The sequence below is a fragment of the Dendropsophus ebraccatus genome, chromosome 4 (assembly GCF_027789765.1).
Source record: "Dendropsophus ebraccatus isolate aDenEbr1 chromosome 4, aDenEbr1.pat, whole genome shotgun sequence".
In the NCBI taxonomy this organism is placed as follows: Eukaryota; Metazoa; Chordata; class Amphibia; order Anura; family Hylidae; genus Dendropsophus; species Dendropsophus ebraccatus.
The window spans coordinates 140225372-140247761 of record NC_091457.1 but is presented as its reverse complement, the minus strand read 5'-3'; the positions used below and the strand labels follow the sequence as shown (position 1 = coordinate 140247761).

Below are 22390 nucleotides of genomic sequence, written 5' to 3'. Positions count from 1 at the left end.
TATACACTAGAGGTATACAGCACCCCCACCAACTCTATACTACAGGTATACAGAACCCCAAACTATACACTACAGGTATACAGGACCCCAAAACTATACACTACAGGTATACATGAACTCCACCAACTATATACTACAGGTATATAGGACCCCAAACTATACACTACAGGTATACAGGACCCCACAGAAACTCCACCAACTATATACTACAGGTATACAGGACCTCAAACTATACACTACAGGTATACAGGACCCCAAAACTATACACTACAGGTATACAGGACCTCCACCAACTCTATACTACAGGTATACAGCACCTTCACCAACTCTATACTACAGGTATACAGGACCCCCAAACTATACACTACAGGTATACAGGTCCTCCACCAACTATATACTACAGGTATACAGGACCCTCAAACTATACACTACAGGTATACAGGACCACCGAACTATATACTACAGGTAAACAAGACCTCCACCAACTATACACTACAGGTATCCAGGCCCCTTAAACTATAAACTACAGGTATACAATACCTCCACCAACTATACATTACAGGTATACAGCACCAACTATATACTACAGGTATAGTACAGGTATATAGAACCTTCACCAACTATACACTGCAGGTATACAGGACTTCCCAAACTATACAGTACAGGTATACACCCCCCAACCATACACTACTGGTATACAGGACCTCCCCCAACTATACACTACAGGTATACAGCCCCCCAACTACACACTACAAGTATACAGGACCCCCCAATTATACACTATAGGTATACAGCCCCCCCACCCCCCAACTATGCACTACAGACATGGGAGACCCCTAAAATCTATACACTGTAGGTATACAGAACCCCTCCAACTATGCACTACAGGTATACACTAATTCCACTGATTAACTCAGATGAAACAATACCTTTAGATTGGCCTCCTGGGCACCTTAGAACAACACTGACACTTTATACCTGGGCAGCGCCGGGTACATTTACTAGTGTTACATAAATAAGGTAAATGGCAGATTGGCACATGGGGAAGGAGGACCCTGCCAGCGAGAGCTTACAATGTACAAGGCAAGGGGAATGTTTGTGTGGTTCACAGATGGTTAAGGCAGATTGTCAGGAACCGGACAGCAGGACAAGACAGTCAGCCCTAAGCTCAGCCCCGCCCACTGTCCTCTAACTACTTGCCACAATCCGCCCTAAGATAGCGGCGAGCAACTTGGCGGCGGTCCCTGCACTGGCTAGGTGGAACACAAATACAAGACAGACAGACAAACACAAAGAAGAATAGTAAACAGTCCGGGACACAACAATCGGGCAGCAAAAGTACAAAATCACAATCCTATAAACGTAGTCAAAGTCCAGGCAATATAGTCAAGGGCAGGCGGCAAGCAAGGGAGGTCAAGGAATAAGGCAAAGATCAGGGATAGCAAATACACAGAAGATACAAGCGGGCAGAGACAAGTCAATGACCAGCAATAAGTGCACAGACTGAGGTTTGTTATATAGGAGGCCAGGGCTCTGGTCCAGAACGTAATTGGACCATCCCCCTGATCTCCAAGCACAGACACCTGAGAACAAGACAGATCCACTGGCAGGATGACCTGTCAGTCACAGCAGAACCAGAACACAGATTAACCATGACATGGTCAGACAGAACTCAGCAGGTGAAGTCGGGTGTGTCTCCCAACCCAGGTGAGCAATAAACCAGAGTTCACACACAGCAAAACAAAACACAGAAACTCAGTGCTTTCTTGGCCGAACAGCACAAGCAGAGGGGCGCATAATGCTTCGCAGAGATACCATCCTGACACAGATCTTGTTTATTCAAACATGACTGTATATACTGTATATACCCTGGGGCAAGTTTTGTGTCTGTACTTCATTAGCTGAGGTACAAAAAGAGTTACTTGCATAGCACTGGTGTTTACTTACATAAGCTTTCAGGAATGAAAACATCTCTCTACGTGTTTAGACAGTCCGCACCATACTGTAATGAATAAATATATAAAATATAACATCCTTAATAGTCCCCCCCTTTGAAGCCATAATCAAAAGCAGATTACTTGTATTCCTAGGTCAAAAAACTAATAATCTGTTTTACTTTGTGTGTGCTCTGAGATCTTTACCACTTTGGGGACAATCTTTAATGGGCTTACAGGAAAATAAAAATCTAGTCTATTACTGTCTAATATTAAATGTATGGAGGTGGCTTTGCTTCTTCTTTGTTCTTTGGCTTCAGGCTTTTGCATTCTTCTTAATCAACTGAGATGGTAGAATCACCAGACATCAAAAGACAATTCTGTTTCATCGACCTTAGGAACCGGCATTACTTTATGTGATACAACAACACAAACAGTTTTGTTTCATTGTAACGTTTAGAGTTACACTAATACAAAGAGTTACCCTAATACAAACACTTCTCTTTCATCAATCCTTTAAGGGTTGGAACATTTATAGTTACACTAATACAATGAAAGATAAAATTCCACACTATATCCCGAAATCTAAGGTCCCTTATAATAGCAGTGATACACAGACAGTCAATATCAGGTTTTGACTAGGTTCTTGGGACAAAGGCTTATCTTATGTGGTCAGGTTTCTGATGGTGGATGAGAGCCAGATGTGTCAGAGTAGTGAGTTCCAGAGTATGGCGGAGGCTCGAGTAAAATCTTGAAGGCTGTTGTGTGAGGTAGCAACAAGGCAGAGCACAAATGGAGGTCGTTGGAGAATTGAAAGGTGCGTGAGAGACTGTAGTGGAATATCAGGTCAGAGATGTAAGGGGAGGACAGGTTGTGGAAGGACTTGTATGTCATGGTCAACAATTTAAAATGAATAAATTGGGCAATGGGGAGCCAGTAAAGAGATTGGCACAGAGAAGGCAGCGGCAGAGTGAGAGAAAAGGTAGATTAGTCAGGCAGCAGAGTTAAGAATAGACTGGAGGGGAGGCCAGAGAGGAGGATGTTGCAGTAGTCCAAGCGGGAAATAATGAGAGAATGTACCACTGAGGAGTCAGGAGTGAGAAAAAGCAGGTTTGGGAAATGTTGATTAGTTCTGTTTTGTCCATGTTGAGTTTTATAAAGCGGGAGAAGAAGAGGGAAGATATAGAAGATAGACATGCTGGAATCCTGGATAGGAGAGTTGAAATCCGGACCAGAGAGGTAGATCAGCAGTGTCATCAGCATAGAGGTGTAACGTAGATGGGATTCTACAATGTGTCCAAGGCCAGAAGTATAGATGGAGAAGAGTCTCAGAGGACAGAGCACTGGGAGACACCAACAGTGAGGGAATGAGGAGAGGAGGTGATGTGGGAGCAGGAGACAGTAAAATTGTGGTTGAAGAGGTAGGAGGAGATCCAGGAGAGGCACAAGCTGGTAACACCAAGGGATGAAAGAGTTTGTAGGGGGAGGAAACTGTCAACTGTGTCGAAGGCAGAAGATAGGTCAAGGAGAAGGAGCTCAGAGAATTGGCACCAGGCTTTGGCAGTTAGCATATCATTGACCACTTTGGTGAGGGCAATTCCTGTGGAGTGGTGGGGGCGAAAGACAGATTTTAGGGGGTCAAAGAGCAAATTGAATGAAAAGTGGAAGGATAGTTCAAGATAGACATATTGTTTAAGGAGTTTTGAGGCAAAGGGAAAGAAGTGAGATGGGGCGGTAGCTGGATAAGGAGGCAGGGTCAAGGGATGGCTTTGTAGGGATAGATACGATGGTTGCATGTTTACATGGAGAGGGAAAGATTCCAGTAGTTAGTGATAGATTGAAGAGATGAATCAGTGCTGGGACAAATACTACGGAAAGTTTAGGGATAGGGTGGCATAGGACTGGGTCAAGTGCGCAGATGGTGAGGTGTGAAGTGGAGAGTATTTTGGAGAGGCTTTCTTTAGTGATGGTGGAGAGGTGGGTTAGTGGGAAGAGCACTGAACAGGCATGAGTGGCTGAACAGGCTGAGGGCACTGTAAGGTGAAACTTTCTCTGATGTTATCAATTTTCTCTTTCAAGTATGTGGTAAAGTCCTCTGGCGAGATGAGAAATGTGAGGGGTGGCAGTGGGGGGCAAAGAAGGGAGTTGAAGGTGTCAAACAGTTGGCTAGGGTTGCGAGACAAATAAGATATGGGGGAAGTAAAAATGTCCTGTTTAGTGGAGTTGAGTGCAGATTTAAAGTTAAGGAGTGCTTGCTTGTTAGGGTGGGTTCACATTGAGGAATTCTTGCGGATAAACTCCGCGGAATTCAGCTGGCTGTGCGCGCCTTTATGCTGGCTCCATAGACACCATTCTATGGGCCGGCTGATTCCGTATTCCGCCGAAAGAATTTACATGTCAGTTCTTTCGGCGGAATGCGGAATCAGCCGGCCCATAGAATGGTGTCTATAGAGCCAGCGAAAAGATGCGCCTCCGTGAGCGCGAACAGCTGAGTTTATCCACAAGAATTCTGTAGTGTAAACCCACCCTAAGTCTGGACATCTTCCTTAGAGCAGGTTTTCTTCCAGTGCCATTCAGCAGCTCTGGACACTTGCCATAGTTGTTTAGTTAAGTTGTTGTGCCAGGGCTGTCCATTGATGCGTTAAGAGTCAAGAGCTGAGGTAATTGCGGAGTTAAAAGGTTGCGGCTGCATCAGAGAGAAGATATAGTGGAGAGTGGCCGAAGGGATTTAATGATTGTTTAAATATTAAGGGGTCTAAGGTTTCTGTGAGGTTGGGCAAGGTTCTGGACTGGGGGGTCAGTTAAGGAAAAGGGAGAAGAGAATGTTAGGAGGTTGTGACCAGAGATGAAGAGAGGTGTCCTAGTGTGGTCAGATATCGGACAGAGGTGGGTAAAAATAGGGTCCGTTGTATAACCCCTTTTTGTGAGTGGCTATAGAGGACCACTGTGTGAGGCTAAAGTAGGAGGTTAGTGATAGGAGTTTGGAGATGGCTATTTGTGATGTGTAGCTGGGGATGGTAAAGTTGCCCAAGATGATGGGGGAAGATGGTTGCGGAGCCTGGTGGTCAGTAAATGATGACAATTTGGAGGTTGGGGGGGGGGGGGGCAGTAGATACAGATAGAATGCACTTCAAAGGAGGTTAGGGTGAGGGTAGGAAGAGGTGGAGTTAGGTGAAGAAGCAGCTGTCTGAAAGCAACAGGTTAACAGTGCCACCCTGTTTGTTGTCAGGGCCAGAGGTGTGAGAAAATTGGAGCCCCCTGTAGGGTAGTGCAGCAGGGGAAACTGTGTCACTAGCTGTCAGCCATGTTTAAGTTAGGCCTACGAAGAGTAAGTTGTGGTAAAGAAAGCGTTGGTGGATGAATAAAAATTCATTGCAGACAGAGCATTCCAGAGTGCAACATGGAAAGAGACAGGGGGAGTGGGAGTATACTCTTCTTGTTGTCAGTATGCTGGGGATTTGGGTTAAGTTACTCCTGTAAAGCATTTATCTTTGAGGGATGGAGAAACTCACTTCAATTTTGTTTAAAATATCAGAAAACCCACAGCTATTTCTATCCATCCTTTTAATGTATGGCTCACATTTACTTAAGCTGTCGATGTGCAAACTAATACTAGACAAAAGGCTGTTTGATAAATGTGTCACACTTAAAAAATGTCTACTAGTAGTTTAAACCACTTATTACTTGGCTTGAAATCTGCAAGAATTTTTTAGCCAGATTCAAGTGCAACTTAGGCCTTGCCCATTTTCCTCATAAACCATGCCCCTTTTTTATACTGGCGTAAAAGTGGTCGAAAATGCATAATAAGGCCAGGTTCACACAGTGTATGACAGCGGATGTTCTGTGACACGGCCGTGTCACTGAATGGCTGCTGTCAGTGAACTTCACTTCCTTTGATTTGGAATGCGGCAGAGCCATACTTTACATTGTCTGCAATGCCAATTTTGTGCGGCCGCTATTCATTGACTAGTCAGTTTTCTATGCAGCCACATGGAATCCCGGCCAGAGTATATACACTCTGTCCGGGATTCCATAGGAGACAATGTTATTTTAATTTTCAATAAATAGCGGCTGGTGTTGCAACGGTTGTTATTTATTGAAAATTTACATTGTGTGAACTTAGCCTTAATGTGGAGAAAAGTCCTGTGTGCCCCTTTTACAGTGGAGACACATTAGTGAATTTGGACCTATGACTCAGACTGAAAATGCTTGAGAATACACACAAGATAACACACAGAGATGAAGTTGGCTGCCTAAAAAAGATGGAAAGAACCACAGGCCATATGCTCCAAAAGTCTTGGCCACCAGGTGTCTAGGTAGTTGTTGTTAGGGGAAATCCACACAACATGACAGAACACAGGAACTGGGGGTAGGGCTTAGCTTCTGCTATGTGCATGAGAGAGAGAGTGAGCCTGGGCTTTGTACCTGCAAGCTGTGGGTCTGTCTGCTTCCTCAAGACAATTCAGAGCAACAGTTCAAGTGCCTAGTGTAACCCTTTCCTTGCTGTGCTACTGCTATTTCCTTCATTTCTGCCCTTTTAGCACTTTGCAAGCAATTTATAATAATGTACAGTGCATATCATTAAGGGTATGTTCACATCTCGTTTTTTGGCCCCACTTTGGGCTACACGTCAGGAATCTGTGAAAAAAGGATGCTGACATGCAGCCCGGCGTACGGCCGACGGCCACATTGACTTGAGTGAGCAGGACGGAGTCATTATGTGACTACGTTCTGCTCATTTGCTGGACAGACACTGCTTTTGTGCAGGACTCAAAAGCGCGGTTGACGCACGTCAACATCCTTTTTTCACTGATTCCAGACGTGTAGCCCCACGTGGGGCCAAAATCGAGACGTGAACATACCCTTACTCAGCCCAGTAAAGCTTCTTCTTTTCAATGGACTTTCACCAATTCTATGAACTAGATGCTGTGATTAACTACACAATAAAGGGAGGACGTAATGGTCTGAACTACTGGCAAACAATCCCACTCTGATTGTGCAACCTAAAATGTAGAAGTGAGAAACAGTTGTGTACCACAGAGGGGGATGGCTGCTTAGTAGTGTCGAGTGAGCACTTAAATGCTTGAGTCCAGCATTTGCCAATGCTCGAGTGCTTGACACAAGTAACAAACCTCATTGAAATCAGGGGCACACCGAGAGCGGAGGATGCCTGGTTTGAACTTTTTGTATATTTTGTTGCTAGGGATGTGCAAATGAAATGTACAAAAGTTAGAACGAAAAATTGTAATGGGTTTCAGCAAAACACATAAGAACTCCAGCACTCCATTGAGCACTATGCTCGACCAAGCATGCTTGCTCAACATTACTGCTTAGTATTAGACTTTCACATATTTAAGATTTTTATAGGAAACCAGCCACATGGTTATGAGTAACGCCCTACATTGGCTTACAGACATCAAATAAGGCGAGCTGTCAAGCACCTTCTAAGGGTCCTATTATAGGAGTAGATTTGTAATATTTAACGATAAATGATCGATAACGAGATTGTTTATCATTAACCTGAAATCGTTCACCATATTACACAGAATGATAGTCCTTAGTTACAATCGATGCTATGATCGTTACTTCAATCCTTTACTCCAACCGATCCCAACAAATAAAGGAAGGATGTGGAATTACAGCGAATGATTAGCGAACGATTAACAATGATTTTGGTGTCAGCACCAAACGAACGATGAACGAATTTCTTGCTGGTCATTTGATCATTGCCTGCATTTACACGAACGATATAATGATAATTTGCATGATAGAGCCCTATTACACAGGACGATTATCTTCGAAAAACTTTATATTGTTTGAATTCGAATTATAATGTGATTACATGAAAATTATGAACGAGAAATTGTTCGTTGATTGCTTGTTTAGACCTGGACCTAGAATCATCGTTGATCGTTCGCAGATTGTTTGCAAATTGTTCGGTGTAAAAACACAAAGTTTGGTTGTTCCCTTATGTTCAGCAAGGATTTTACTTGACCATTAAAGGGGTAGTGCGGCGCTAAAAAATTATTCACAAAATAACACACATTACAAATTAATAGGTTATATATATATTGTGTTTGATGCATATGGATAGTGGTGACTAATAGTCCTTTGTTAGGTCACATTACAAATTAATACAACTTTGCAATGTGTGTTATGTATGTGAATGGCCCCCTTCCCCGTGTCCCCCCCACCCACGCTAGACCCGGAAGTGTGGTGCATTATACTCACCGCATCTCGAGTCGACCCCTGGCCGCCATCTTGGGACAATGACGTAGTGTTCGGGAGGCCGGCCGAACCGCTCCATCCGTCCCTGATGCCGCCCCCCCCCCTCTGCCGCGTCATAACTGTGCTCAGCCGCGATTGGCTGAGCACAGTTATGCTCAGCCAATCGCGGCTGAGCTGCTGATGACGTGGCAGAGGGGGGCCGGCATGAGGGACAGATGGAGCGGCCTTCCGAAAACTACGTCATTGTCCCAAGATGGCGGACGGGGGTCGACACGAGATGCGGTGAATATAATGCCCCACACTTCTGGGTCTAGCGTGGGTGGGGGGGACACGGGGAAGGGGGCCATTCACATACATAACACACATTACAAAGTTGGGTAACTTTGTAATGTGTGTTAATATGTGAATAATTGTTTAGCGCCGCACTACCCCTTTAACACAGTCAAGTGGTTTTTATGATTTTATTAAAGGAGAAAAGGCCAGGCAAATCAATTTTTTTAGTGCTGGGGAGAGGGAGGATAAAAGAAATAACATGTTCTTACCTCCACCGCCTGAGCACTGGTGGTCGCATATCGCAGCTCCGGTCCCCGGGTCCCCAGACGCTTCCTGATCTGAGCGGGGACCTGGGTCTTGACGTGTGTGCTCCACTCAGCCAGTCAATGGCCGATGCGCACCCCCCTATGGCCACTGGGAGGTAAGAGCATGTTATTTCTTTTATCCCCCCCCCCTAGCACTTCTCCTTTAAGTTTACTTGAAATTACTCTGCAGGTTATGTGACCTTATGGGTTTATTCTGCATTTTAGTACTTTAGTACTATGACAATAAGTCTTGTGTCTTGTGAAACAGCGAGTGCAATTCTTTCTCATGACCCAGTTTAGAAAATTGCTGTGGTGGATGCGGCCACATCTGTTAGAAAAGCGTGCTGCGTTCTTATGAGTAAGCTGCATTTTCACAGCCGTAATAAGATATATGTCAAAAAGGCAAATGTCAAAACCTCCAGAACCTATCTCTACAGCCAGAACCTGCGCTATGGGGAGCGCCGGGCATCCTTTGAGCCGGACAAATATCTACTTCACTGGGACAAACATCGGGGAATGTCTGACTTTAGGGAAATAAGGACAAAGCAGTGTAAGCAGTTTATGGTTTAGACTTTAAGCAGTTTAAGTCTTAGTGAATACAAGAAACATGGTAAGCCACATGCGTGGTTAATCTTTTCACTGCCAGAGGGCAGAGGAGAATATATGCCATCACCAATGCTAGAGGTTTCTAGGGGTTTCTCAATGTTCATGATGAGTTCACGATAATTACGCTTTGCCCTGATTTCATTTAGATTGGTTTCCTGATTATAAATTAAAGAGGACCTGACACTTTTTCCCCCCTTCATATTCTGTTTTAAGAAAATTAGTAATTTTTTGTATTTAAAGGGGTACTCTTTCAAATCAACTGGTTTCTGAAAGTTATATAGATTTGTAATTTGCTTCTATTTAAAAATCTTAAGTCTTCCAGTACTTATCAGCTGCTGAATGTCCTGCAGAAAGTGGTGTATTCTTTCCATGGTGCTCTCTGCTGCCACCTCTGTCCATGACAGAAAGTGTCCAGAGCAGTAGCAAATCCCCATAGAAAACCTTTTCTGCTCTGGTTACGGACAGAGGCGGCAGCAGAGAACACGGAGTCAGACTGGAAAGAATACACCACTTACTGCAGGACATACAGCAGCTAATAAGTACTGAAAGACATGATTTTTAAATATAAGTAAATTACAAATCTATATAATTTTCTGACAGATTTTGTGATCTATGGTTAGAGAAGATGCTAGGACAAACAAGCTTCTGTGAAGCTGGTTGGCAGTGATGTATTTAGAATGATGGAACCCATGTAAAATGTATTAATGGTTCTCTACAAGGGGTACTCTGTAGAAAAAAAAATATTTTCAAAATCACCTGTTGCCAAAAACTCAAACATTTCAGTACTTATCAGCTGCTGCATGCCTTACAGGAAGGGGTGTATTCTTTTCAGTCTGACACAGTGCTCTCTGCTGCCACCTTTGTTCATGTCAGGAACTGTCCAGAGCAGGAGCAAATCCCCATAGAAAACCTTTCCTGCAGTGGCGGATTAAATGTACCCTGGGCCCCGGGCTGTCCACCCAACCTAGGCCCCCCGGGGGGGTTGCTGATCTTAAAGGGGAGGTCACAGGGTCACAGCAGCACAGAGGATGTCAGGAGAGGAGGGGGCTGATCTTATAGGGGAGGTCACAGGGTCCCAGCAGCACAGAGGATGTCAGGAGAGGAGGGTGCTGATCCTATAGGAAAGGACACAGTGTCACAGCAGCATAGAGGATGTAAGGAGAGGAGGGTGCTGATCTTATAGGACAGGACACAGTGTCACAGCAGCACAGAGGATGTCAGGAGAGGAGGAGGCTGATCTTATAGGGGAGGTCACAGGGTCCCAACAGCAGAGAGGATGTCAGGAGAGGAGGGTGCTGATCCTATAGGCCAGGACACAGTGTCACAGCAGCACAGAGGATGTCAGGAGAGGAGGAGGCTGATCTTATAGGGGAGGTCACAGGGTCCCAGCAGCGCAGAGGATGTCAGGAGAGGAGGCTGCTGGTCTTATAGGGGAGGTCACAGCAGCACAGAGGATGTTAGGAGAGGAGGGGGCTGATCTTATAGGGGAGGTCACAGGGTCCCAGCAGCACAGAGGATGTCAGGAGAGGAGGGTGCTGATCCTATAGGAAAGGATACAGTGTCACAGCAGCACAGAGGATGTCAGGAGAGGAGGGGGCTGATCTTATAGGGAAAGTCAGAGGGTCCCAGCAGCACAGAGGATGTCAGGAGAGGAGGGGGCTGATCTTATAGGGAAGGTCACAGCAGCACAGAGGATGTCAGGAGGGGAGGTTGCTGATCTTATAGGGGAGGTCACAGCAGCACAGAGGATGTCAGGAGAGGAGGGTGCTGATCCTATAGGGGAGGTCACAGCAGCACAGAGGATGTCAGGAGAGGAGGGGGCTGATCTTATAGGGGAGGTCACAGCAGCACAGAGGATGTCAGGAGAGGAGGGTGCTGATCTTATAAGGGAGGTCACAGCCCCCCCCCCAATTAACATGTTGGTTTTCTGTTATTGCCCTTTATTAACATATGAGGCCATCTGGCCCCCCTATGCAGCCTGCCCTAATAATCATTGTCCACTGGTCCCACTGCCAGGCAGCCTCCCCTCCCCCCAGCCTAAACAGCGGACTCCACGGATTGCGCGCCGCCAGCGCCAGAACATGATCATCAGGGGCCCTTGCTGTGTAGTAAGTACATCTTTAGTAATAATGTGGGCGGCGTGGCATGGGCCCCCCCCGGAGCCTCGGGCCCCGGGCGGCCGCCCAAACCGCCCACATTATAATCCGCCACTGCTTTCCTGCTCAGATTTAGATACTAAACAGAAATATCCAAAACGTGTGCACTGCCACTTCATTCATTGTCTATGGGAGCTGGTAGAGATAGCCAATAGCACAAGTGACTGCTGCTTCACTCTATGGATGACTTGAGACCCCATACTTTAAACTGCAATGAAGTCCCAGCAGTCAATCCACCATGACCCTACACATGTCCCACTACCCTATAGGGAAAAAATCATAATGGTGGAACAACCCCATCAAGGTCATGTTCCCTTTCCATGAGGCACAAAAATTCACAACTTAGTACAGTGCAACGTAAGCTGGACACAGTGGGGGAAAACTTTTCCAAAGTTGAGTATTACTCAATTAGATAGAATTCTACAATTTGTGAGTGCTTCTATGAGAAATAAAATGTGGTATACAGCATAAGGTGTACAACACCCGCAACCATCTGCAACTTGTCCGCACTGGCACCGATCCCTTTCAGGATATTAAAGGGGTTATCCAGGGTGCAGGTTTTGCAGTTCCATTCCATTAAAGTGAATAGAGATTAAGTGCACACCTAAGCTGGAGACAAGAGTGGTGCTGTCTCTTGAAGAAAGTGGCCATGTTTTTGTAGCACTGGATAACCCCTTTAAGGTAATTTAGGCCACAACTATGGGCCTCACAATGGCTTGCCCGTTGTTTTTTTTTTTTTTTTTTGTAGCAGAGATCACAGCCCCAACACTGATCTGTATGTGTACAGATGTGTGTATGGGGGCCATGAAAATGAACGGCTCCACCACATTTCGACTGAATTAACAGATGAGTTACAGTTCCTAATACTGTACAAAATAAGTGCTACAGGACTCGGTACACATATTGCCAACAACAGCACTAACAAATTACATTACTATACTGTATATTACAGTACTGTACACAAAAATCTCACCACAATTTACACCTAAATAATGTCACCATGGGGTTCTTATTAGAGATGAGAAAACTTTTCAAAAGTTCGTTCCGACCGGACTTCCGGATCTATTTGAAAAGTTTGGTTCGACCGAATTTCGGATTTCTTTAGATTTTATAGTTCAAAGCATCTATATGATACAGGGTGTATTTGGTTGAATTTAGGGCTCTATATGTCAGTAACATTGCTATCTTTTCAATATCTCAAAGTCAATTTCTTTTTTTTTAGACTTCAATATTCACCATTACAGGGTCTATGCAGGAAATTCACCATTACAGGGTCTATGCAGGAAAAAGGTTTTATGCTACACACATGCACCAGGTATATTTGTGTCTCAGGATAATACGTATGTGATAGACACTATCAAAAGGATCCAACTATAGGACTTGCCTATCTGTAGAGCACGTTTTTGTTCCGTGCACCCTTTGCTGTTCTATGCCTAACCTATCTATCTTTCGCCCTCTCTATATTTCTCTTTCAATCACTATATGTTTCTCCTCTCCGCTTTCCTAATCTTTTGGTCTTTGCTTTTCTACAATATCTTCTCAGTAGTCAGTAGTACAGCAGCACCAGCAGCCTTTTGACAATGACGAGCTCTGTGCACTGCTAGTCTCCTTCCTCTCTCTCTCTCTCTCTGCAGACTGCGTCGTGCGGTCATGTGACCACTCCTATTAAAGCAATACCGACGTCACACAGGGGGTGGGCTACCGCAAGATCCCTGCTCACTGGATGTGCTTGGGGCATCATAGGAAAGCGCTTTTCCCGCCCAGAACACTTCCTGCTTTCTAAAATGGTGGCTGCCATTTTAGAAAGCAAGAAAAAAAAAATCTGAACCAGATCCCATACCGGCCGAACCCGGTTCGCTCATCTCTAGTTCTCATAAAAAAAAGTGTCTACATGGAATTACTTCAAAATAATTGGCCCAAATCATTAGTATAAAAAGCTCTGTAGTTCCCAAGGATGTGAAGGACATTTCCATCAGGATGATCCCTGCAGCTGGCAGCCAGTGACACTATTGCCTAATGACAGCTGCTGCAGAGCCAAGTGCCTGGCAACAATGCTATGTGCAAATGTCACTATGAGTAGAATTGACTTTTATTACCCATATCCAAGACCATTTCATGGTGGCACGAATAAGATGATTGATAAGTGGTTGTTTTATAGTTTATTACTGATCTTTTTCTAATCTGAAGCTGGCCAATTTTTATAGCTGACAAAAGAGTGAATTGCAACAATTGTTTGCCTTTGGGAATGGGCTTTAAAGGGGTTATATCACAATAGACATTTATCACTAGTGTTGAGCGAACTTGCCAACAGCTTGACAATTTTCGACCGAACACTTGGCATTTGACTCCCAGTGGCTGGAGAAGTTAGATCCCGCCCTAAGGAGTCCTGGAAAACATGAATACAGCCACGTTTGGGCTTAGCAATGTTCTACAAACCTGAATGCTCAGTATTTGATTCCCGGTAATGGGAGAAGTTAGATGCCACCCTAAGGCATCCTGGAAAACATGAAGAAAGCCGCGTTTGGGTTTGGCAACGTTCTACAAACCTGACCCTTCAGCATTTGACTCCTGGCCTCTGGAGAAGTTTGATGCCGCTCTAGGGCTGCCAGAAAAATATAGATCCAGCCTAAAGCCATGTTATCACTGCGTAAGACACTGGGCGTTCTATGACCGAATCAGGTCACGGAACAGAACAGAAAATATCATCCCTGCCGGTACTGAAATACCGGCCAGATGATCTTCATTTCTTCTGAATTCTGTGTGCACCCGCATCCGAATTCCCCTACTGCACACAATGGAGAATGCGGTCGGAGCTGCACGCTCCATTGTGTGAACTAACAGGTTCTCCAGGACATCTCCAGTCAATGGGAGTCAAATGCTGAGCGTTCAGGTTTGGAGAACATCACCCAACCTGAACAGTTATGAGTGGTAGGTTGCAGGCTGAAACCCCCTAAATTAATTCAGATCAAAAGTTTAGACCTCTTAAAATTACTTGACCTTCAGACTTAAACACAAATGTATCTACATAATTCTTCTTCAAATCAGTGACTTCTCCTATGCAGACCAGTGATGAAGGCACAGGTGGCCAGATTAGTGGCAGTAAAATGCTGGGGAGCTGCATCGTCTTTTCTCTGGCTGCTGATCTGCAATCTGCTGATCTGTAACAGCCCATAGATCAGCTGTAAAAGTTTGATTCTTAAAATTCCCTTGCTAATTGTATAACCGGACAGCTGGGCAACTGCAAAAAAATAATATTTATTTATATAGCACTTTTCAAAAGTTCTGTTTGACAGGTTCACCGAACTTTTCTTGATTCCATAAAATAATAGGATTTATGTTATTTTAGGGGATTAAACAGAAGCATATAGTTAGTTTTCTGTATGCTGGGTTTGCACAGATGTGATCCTCATATGTCGATTGTTTTCTACCTTGCCATCTTGTTTTGTGTATTTTTACCTTTGACAGCATATTTTCATTCCAATTTTGGAAAATTTGCAAAAAGTTAAACACTCGAATAAAAACATGCTGTCATAAGTAAATATACAGAAAACAAGCTGGTGGGGTAGAAAGCAACTGGCATATACCGTTACTGTGTCTATTGCTTTCTACCCCGCCAGCTTGTTTTGTGTATATTTACTTATCACAGCATATTTTCATTCCAATGTTGCTGTTTTTAGTTTGTTTTCAACCTTTACATTGGAAGGAAAACATGCTGTGGTAAGTAAACATACATAAAACAAGTTTGTGGGGTACACCGAAGACCCGTTGGAGAACACTGGGGAAGTGTGGACAGAAAAGAATAGACTCTTTTTATGTGTATTACATTGTGTAGCCGTCATTTTTACCATCTTGTTACAAACTACAAAGTTCAAAACAAATAATGGTTCGTGATGTTTGATTTGCTCATCTTTATACAGCTCCAACATATCTATTGGTGCTTTATAATTGGAGACATCCCATGTCAGCAATCGACAGTAAACAAGCTACTCAATGGTGGTCCTGCAGTACATCAGTACATGCTGAGTTAAAATAACCCAGCATGGCCACTACAGCCATCTGCTTCCAGCTCCGTTTACTGTGTATATGCTGGATCGACAGGGGTGCTGCTAATAGACACCCCACCGATCTGATATCCTGAGGATACACCATCCATATGTTGTGACTGGAAAACCCCTTTAAGAAGTAACTGCAATAAATTTACAAGATTACTCTTAGTAAATTTCTATTGCTCAGCTCATTTGTAGAGGACTCCTGGAGCGTTTTATATGTGTGATATTAAAAGTCTAGATTACTATTGTCAGTAGAGACTAAAAGGGAAAAGGAGACGAAAAAACAGAAACTTTGTGATCTCCAATAGGGGTTTCTTAGTTGTATTCAACAATTAAAGCCTAGAACAATGCATCGGGCTGAATGCTAATTTCCAGATCACTGGGTGTTCAGGAAGATGACTGATGTAAATTTAATTAAGAGATAATGCTTTTTCATGTTAAAATTCTCCCGCATTTCCACCGAGTTTACTGATTAAGGACGTTATTTAAAGTGGGGCGAGATTAACTAAACTGATCAGCACAAGTATATTTAAGCGCTAAAATAGGCCTCTAATGATGATGTAATTACAGATTGGATGGAAACGCGTTGACTATCGGCGCTTGTTGTAATACGTTTTATACATGTATCGAGCCGGTAATGCTTTATCAATAAAAATCCCCCAAGATAAATGATTTCACATTTCTAAGAACAGACATTAAATCTTGTGCCAACGCCGGCTCTGCAGGACTCGTACCCTAATGTAATATTTCTCCGGAAAAGAAAACAAAATCTATATTACCAATTTTCTTTATAATAACTGTGTGCGGTTTTTTTTTTTTTCTTTCTGGAAATGTGAGTTACTCATGACCTTCAGGTACGGCTGACCTTTGACATAACGATGAACTGTGTTAGCCTTACATTGATTGTGATGGTTAGAAAAATAACACACTAACACCAAAAAGTCACATGGATAGCTACCGGCAACTTTATCGTTTATAACCATTCTTCTGGAAAGGTAAAAAAAATTGGGAAACCCCTTTAAGGAAGCAACACATTCTCTAAAAAAATCCAAGACCTTGGGCAGTACCTGGACTACTCTTTGCCTGTGCAACTGCATGTCTTGGCCTACTGGTCTGGACACCACCTTATTGGGACAAGTTTCTAAGGTAGTCACTGACCTGTCCAGTACAGCCAAGACCATATCCTTATAGAAAAGAGGGCAAAAACCAAAGGCTACTTATACAATGCTCGCATTAATGTACAGCAGTCTTCAAGCCCTGCCTCGGATTTTCAGCCGCAAGGTATAGACGTTTACTAGGTTATTCCAAAACATTAAAACATTGCCCCTGAAACCACTCCACAGTATATTTGGGGTCACTATCTTGCTGTGAGATGAACCTTCATCCCCATCTCAATTCTTTGGCAGACTGAAATATCATTCCTGCAATCCAGACCAGTCTCCTGTCCCTGTGGATGAAAAGCATCTCCCTCATGAAGATGCCACCACCATAATGCTTCTCTGTTGGAATGGTGATCTAAAAGTGATGGAAAGTGTTGGTTTTTCCCCTTTTTCCCTTGATGAGTTGAAGGACACATTTTGTGCTGGAGTCTATTGGCTTCAAGTTAAGCCTCTTATAATAGTCCTATGGGCAGATACTTTCATCCGTTCTGTGGGTCTTTGGGACATCTTCAGTGTTATCATTGGTGTCTTGATTGAATTTCTAATTAACCCCTTCAAGACCGAGCCCATTGATGCATGGATGTCCAGGGTCAAATTAATGCAATGTTCCTCTTCGTCTTCTAAGAGCCGTAGTGCTTTTATTCTTCCACCTACGGGGCTGGTTGGGATATAATTTTTTGTGCAATGATCTCTAGTTTTTTTTATTGGTATCATATTGGTGTAAAAGAATTTTTTTTTATCACTTTTTATTAATTTTTTCTAATGTAAAATTAAAAAATTAGCAATCCTGGTGTTTTGTTTTTTCTCTCCATTTATGCCATTCACCGTGCGGGAACAATAATGTTATATTTGAATAGATTTGACAATTCCGCACTGTACAAGATATATAATATGTTTTTTTTTTTTTTTTACATATTTGTATTTTTATAATGGGCAAGGAGGTATTTAAAACTTTTATTGCACTTTTATTTTTTTTTAACACTCTTATTTTACTGTTAAACATGCAATCATTTGATTGCCTAAACTGATCAATGCTATTCCATAGTACACCATAGATCAGTACTATCGGCTACCTGTACATAGTCTGCCTGCCAGTACTGCATGGCTGCGGGGGGTCCCAATCAGTCAGTGACAGGTACTTAACCGCCTCATTTTTTCAAAACACCCGGGGAGGGTAAAAAAAATAACATCCACTTACCTCCCTGGAGCTGCTGCCTGCATACCACCACTATGGTCCTCAGACCCCTGATGCTTCCTCGTCTAAAATTGAGACTTGTGACGTGATGTATCAGGACTGTTCAGCTATTACACGGCAGTGGTCGGACACCGCTACAGCCACTGGAGCCAGGGAGGTAAGTGGATGTGTTTTTTTTCCCCATCTACTAAGGAGATGAATACTTTTGTAAGGCTCCGTATGGGTGATTCTTTTTCTTATCTGTTCTGTATTTAGTTGGTGTTTTATAATTAAACTTACGTGACTGACTACCTATATAAAGAATAAGATTTCAGTTTATCAACAGGTGCTACAGCCCGTGCTATAGACTGACCTTTCCTTTTATCTGCTCCTTACTTGTCAGCTTTGTTGTGTAGACTGGGTATTGTCAACCGAGTAATCTCAATATCAGTGTGGATGGAACATTTCAGGACAGCTTTGATACAGTTGCCCCCCAGAAGGTGAAAAAAAAAAATGCTACTAAACATATCTCCTGCACATTTATTTAGTGACACTAAAATTAGATAAGCGTTACTTCCCTATAAGTGTACATCATAATGACACTGGAAATAGCCAATATGTAATTTGTGGTATGGTGATATAGTCTCGGGCTTAATCCTTGTAGTTTTTACAGCTGGCCTTTAGAATATCTTCATATACTTTAAACTTTTGTTTCCCATTCAACATTCTTTGGTTGGAATCTGTATTATTCTGTGCATGTACCTCATAAGATGATTTTTTCATGAGACTTAAACGTATATGAAACCTTATTTCATGGTTGTCCTTGGTTCAATGTGAGGAAAGGTGAATGGTTAGAGACATGATACAAAAGTAACACATAAGTATGAAAAATATATTTATAGTGGTTGTCCAGCATTGGAAAACAATTTTAAGGGCTCATTTTTACATTAAAAATTATATAAAAGTTAACCACACTGACCTGCCCAAACTCCTACCACTCCTGTTCCAATGGTGCCCGATCCATGCTGATCAGAGCTTCCTGGTTCATGTCTCTTCGTACAGGAAATGACCACCTAGGCCATCACTGGCCACAATAGTGAGCCTTCACCTAGGTAGGGATTGGTGAGTGGGCATTTCCTGGTGTTGAGACACTCTCCAGGAATTGGAAGTTAATCAGGATTTGGTACTATCAAAATATCAGTAGTGAGGGATAAAACAAGTGAGTATAGCTTATTATTTTACATTTAAAGCATTACCGTCACATGTTGAACTCTTGTATTGGTCATGGTCTCTGTGCTAAGACCCCCCCAGATCACTATATACATTCAGGAAAAGTGCTCAGCTGTGTGCTTCACTCCTTGGCTAGATCCATCTTGTTTCAGCAGTATGGGTCCTTAGATTTACAATGGAACCCTCTCATACAACAAGTTGGACCAAGCATCGAGCCAGGGAGAGAAGCTTACAGCTGTGCACTTCTCCTAGCTTTATCTAGCGAGCAGCAGGGGGAGAAAACTTTTGACATGTGTAACATTGAGTGACATTAACACTTTAAAGGGGTACTCCTGGTAAAGGTAAAAAATCGAGGGAGACCAGGCGGTGGTGTCAACATAATAATGATTACTGTCTCCCTCCGGTTTCCTGATTCTCCCAAGTTTTTGTGTTATCACAGCCTCACAGGAACTACCTGATCAGCCAGTCAGTGACTTCAGAGGAGTCCCGCCTCACTCACTGATTGGCTGAGTGGGCATTTGTAAACAAGGTTGTGATGTCACAGGATCAGGAGATACAGGAAAGCAGTGGGTGACTGTGAGCAGTGGCACAGAGACAGGTAAGTATCACTTAATTATATCCCCACCACCCATCTAGATTTTTCCTTTTGCCCAGAGTTCTCCTTCAGAGGCCAGCCTAAGCCCTTACATTCTCCCATTGCAGGACAACCCCTTTAAGATGCAGTAAAAATAAATTAATGAAATCATACTATAATACAGTAATGGTCCATCTGCTGTGAAGCACCATTTTAAGAACATCCAATGGGATATTATCATGAAGCCAAATGATGAACACATACAATGCTGGGATCTAGATGGTGCTGATGGTGCTAATCTACGTGGAGACGGGAAATCATTCAATTCTTCTCTGCTTAGAATTCCATTGATAACAAAATTAGCTTTTACCTTCATGTCCTTTAACTGACTTGTGACACCTTGTTCTTCTGAACTGAGATCATCAGTCAATACTGAAGAGGACTTGTCAGAGGTTAAAGAAAAGGCCTCCATTTCTGCCAGCTGGACCTAAGCAAAACCATTATTAGTGATATGGATTTGTGAGTTGCCCCATTCAAACATTTTTACTTGTTGAGTCCTGCTTAGCATACAATCTCTGATTAGAGAATTAAGCTTTCAGAAGCTTTTCGTTAAATCACCCCTGACTGTTTTGTCTACGGGAGAGCAGGTATTTTATGTTAATCCAATATGTTAATCCCGCGGTGCACAAAGTCAATACAACTCATAAGCAATGCATGGAAGCCGGCAGTGTTATTTGTAGATAAACCCATCCTGGTACCTGCAGCACTGTTCATCTCCGGAGAGCGCAGTGGCTCTGAATGTTTAGTAACTACCAGCTAGACTAATCAATAAACAATGCTGCAACGTTAATTGGCAATTATACCAACACTTTCCACGTTGCTGGGGTGTTTTTTTTATTGGACATCATTAATCAAACAGCGCTATTGCGTTTCAAGACGACAGGGCTAAATGTGGCCAATTAGAATCTTAACACCTATTCAACACGCCTATTGGGACAGTGCCAATTACCAGATCGGAACAGCTGCTAAATCCATGGATCTGGGTATAGAGTTATATAATAGGTGTATTTTATGCTGAGTAGCCAAAGATCTTTAGATTAAGCATGGCGGAGACAAAATATTTCTAAGGTGACTGTAATGATAATAATAATAATAATAATAATAATAATAATAATAATAATAATAATAATAATAATAAACTGATATATAGTATTATGGGAAAAGATTTAGTTGAACTTTTGGCTTATCAGTCCAGTGGGTGGCCTTATCATTTATTGACAGCCTCCCTGCATATGCGTACATACTGATATAGCTGTCAATCACTCGGTAAGACCACCCACTGGGCTCCAAATCTAATAACGAGTAGGAATTTAAATCAATAGATTACACGATTAACTTAATCTCTTCCCATTAAACTATATATCAATTAACTCAGCAATTCCTGCCCTATAACATAATTTTGGATTAGATTAGACTGTGTGATCAATGTGACAAGTTCCCTTTAAGAACAGTAAAGCACAATCAAAATAATTTTATTAAAATGCAGTGTCTAAGCCCTAGGCAGACTGTCTATTGTAGTTCCGAATGCAACTTTTTACAAAATATTACGCACATTGACGTTAATACCTTTTCATTAAAGGGAACCTGTCATTACCTTCATGCTGCCTGAAACAAAAGTCATCAGGGTGGTCCTTGGGGGTCTTCTATATACTGTACCTCACCTTCTCTAAGTCAAAGAATTGTACCTGCTTGGATATAGGGAGAAATCTATCAATCAAAGCCAGTGGGGCAGAAAGCCACTGGGGACCACCGTCATGAATTGTGGTTCAGACAGCCTGAAATGGATGGCAGGTTCCCTTTAATTTATCAAAATTCTTATTACACATATTCCTGGAATAGGGTTAGTTGGGTCACGGTAAAGGTTAGATTACACAATCCGTATGAAATTTATATTTGGGATTATGATTATTATTTGTCATGTACCTTCTTTCTGATAAGATTCACTGCCTGACACGTATAACTTTAGACTTATTTGAGCTGCAAATAAGTCATAGCCTGGTATTTTCAGTGAGTAACTACAGACATGTGACTGGTTGGAACACTTCCCAGTAGTTACAAGGACGCATGGGACTTTTTTTTCACATAGGTTATAACAGGGATGCATTTAACCAGTAACTTCAATGAGATTGCAAGATTGAGCACCATATGATTTTAAACTGCAGAGTAACCCTAGCCTTAAAGTAGCAGTTCACACAATTTTTAATTCGTCTTGCCAATGCGCGTTGGCACATACTGTATACTCACCAGCAATGATCGGTTTCCCGCGGCGCGGCTTCGCTCTGGTCCTGCAGCGCTGTTCAAATTCTTTGCACGTTCACGTCACTGCTCCAATGACTCCTCTTCTGTCTCCTGTCGATTGAAGGCCAAAAGTCACGCTCTCCCATAGAGAATACATTGGAGAGTGTAACTTGCGGCCTTCAATCGACAGCAGACAGAAGAGGGGTAACAAGTGATGTGAATGTGCGCAGGATATGAATAGAGCTGCAGGAACGGAACAAAGCCGTGTCGGGGTACACACCAGCGCATAGAATGGGGCCAAAAAAAGTGAACTATATATTTCAAGGTGTTATTAACAAGTGATAGCCTCACAAATATGACGTTGGATGTTTGGAGAGGCCACAGTGTATGAACAAGGTGCTGC

At 42.9% G+C, this 22390-nt stretch overlaps 1 protein-coding gene across 1 annotated transcript in view; it reads right to left on the bottom strand.

The window, feature by feature from the left end:
* CACNA1I (calcium voltage-gated channel subunit alpha1 I) overlaps window positions 1-22390 on the bottom strand; it is a 495446-nt gene that overhangs the window by 10401 nt on the left and 462655 nt on the right. The window contains exon 34 of the mRNA XM_069968882.1: window positions 20060-20176. Coding sequence (XP_069824983.1) covers window positions 20060-20176 — 117 coding nt within the window. The remainder of the gene's footprint in view (window positions 1-20059; window positions 20177-22390) is intronic.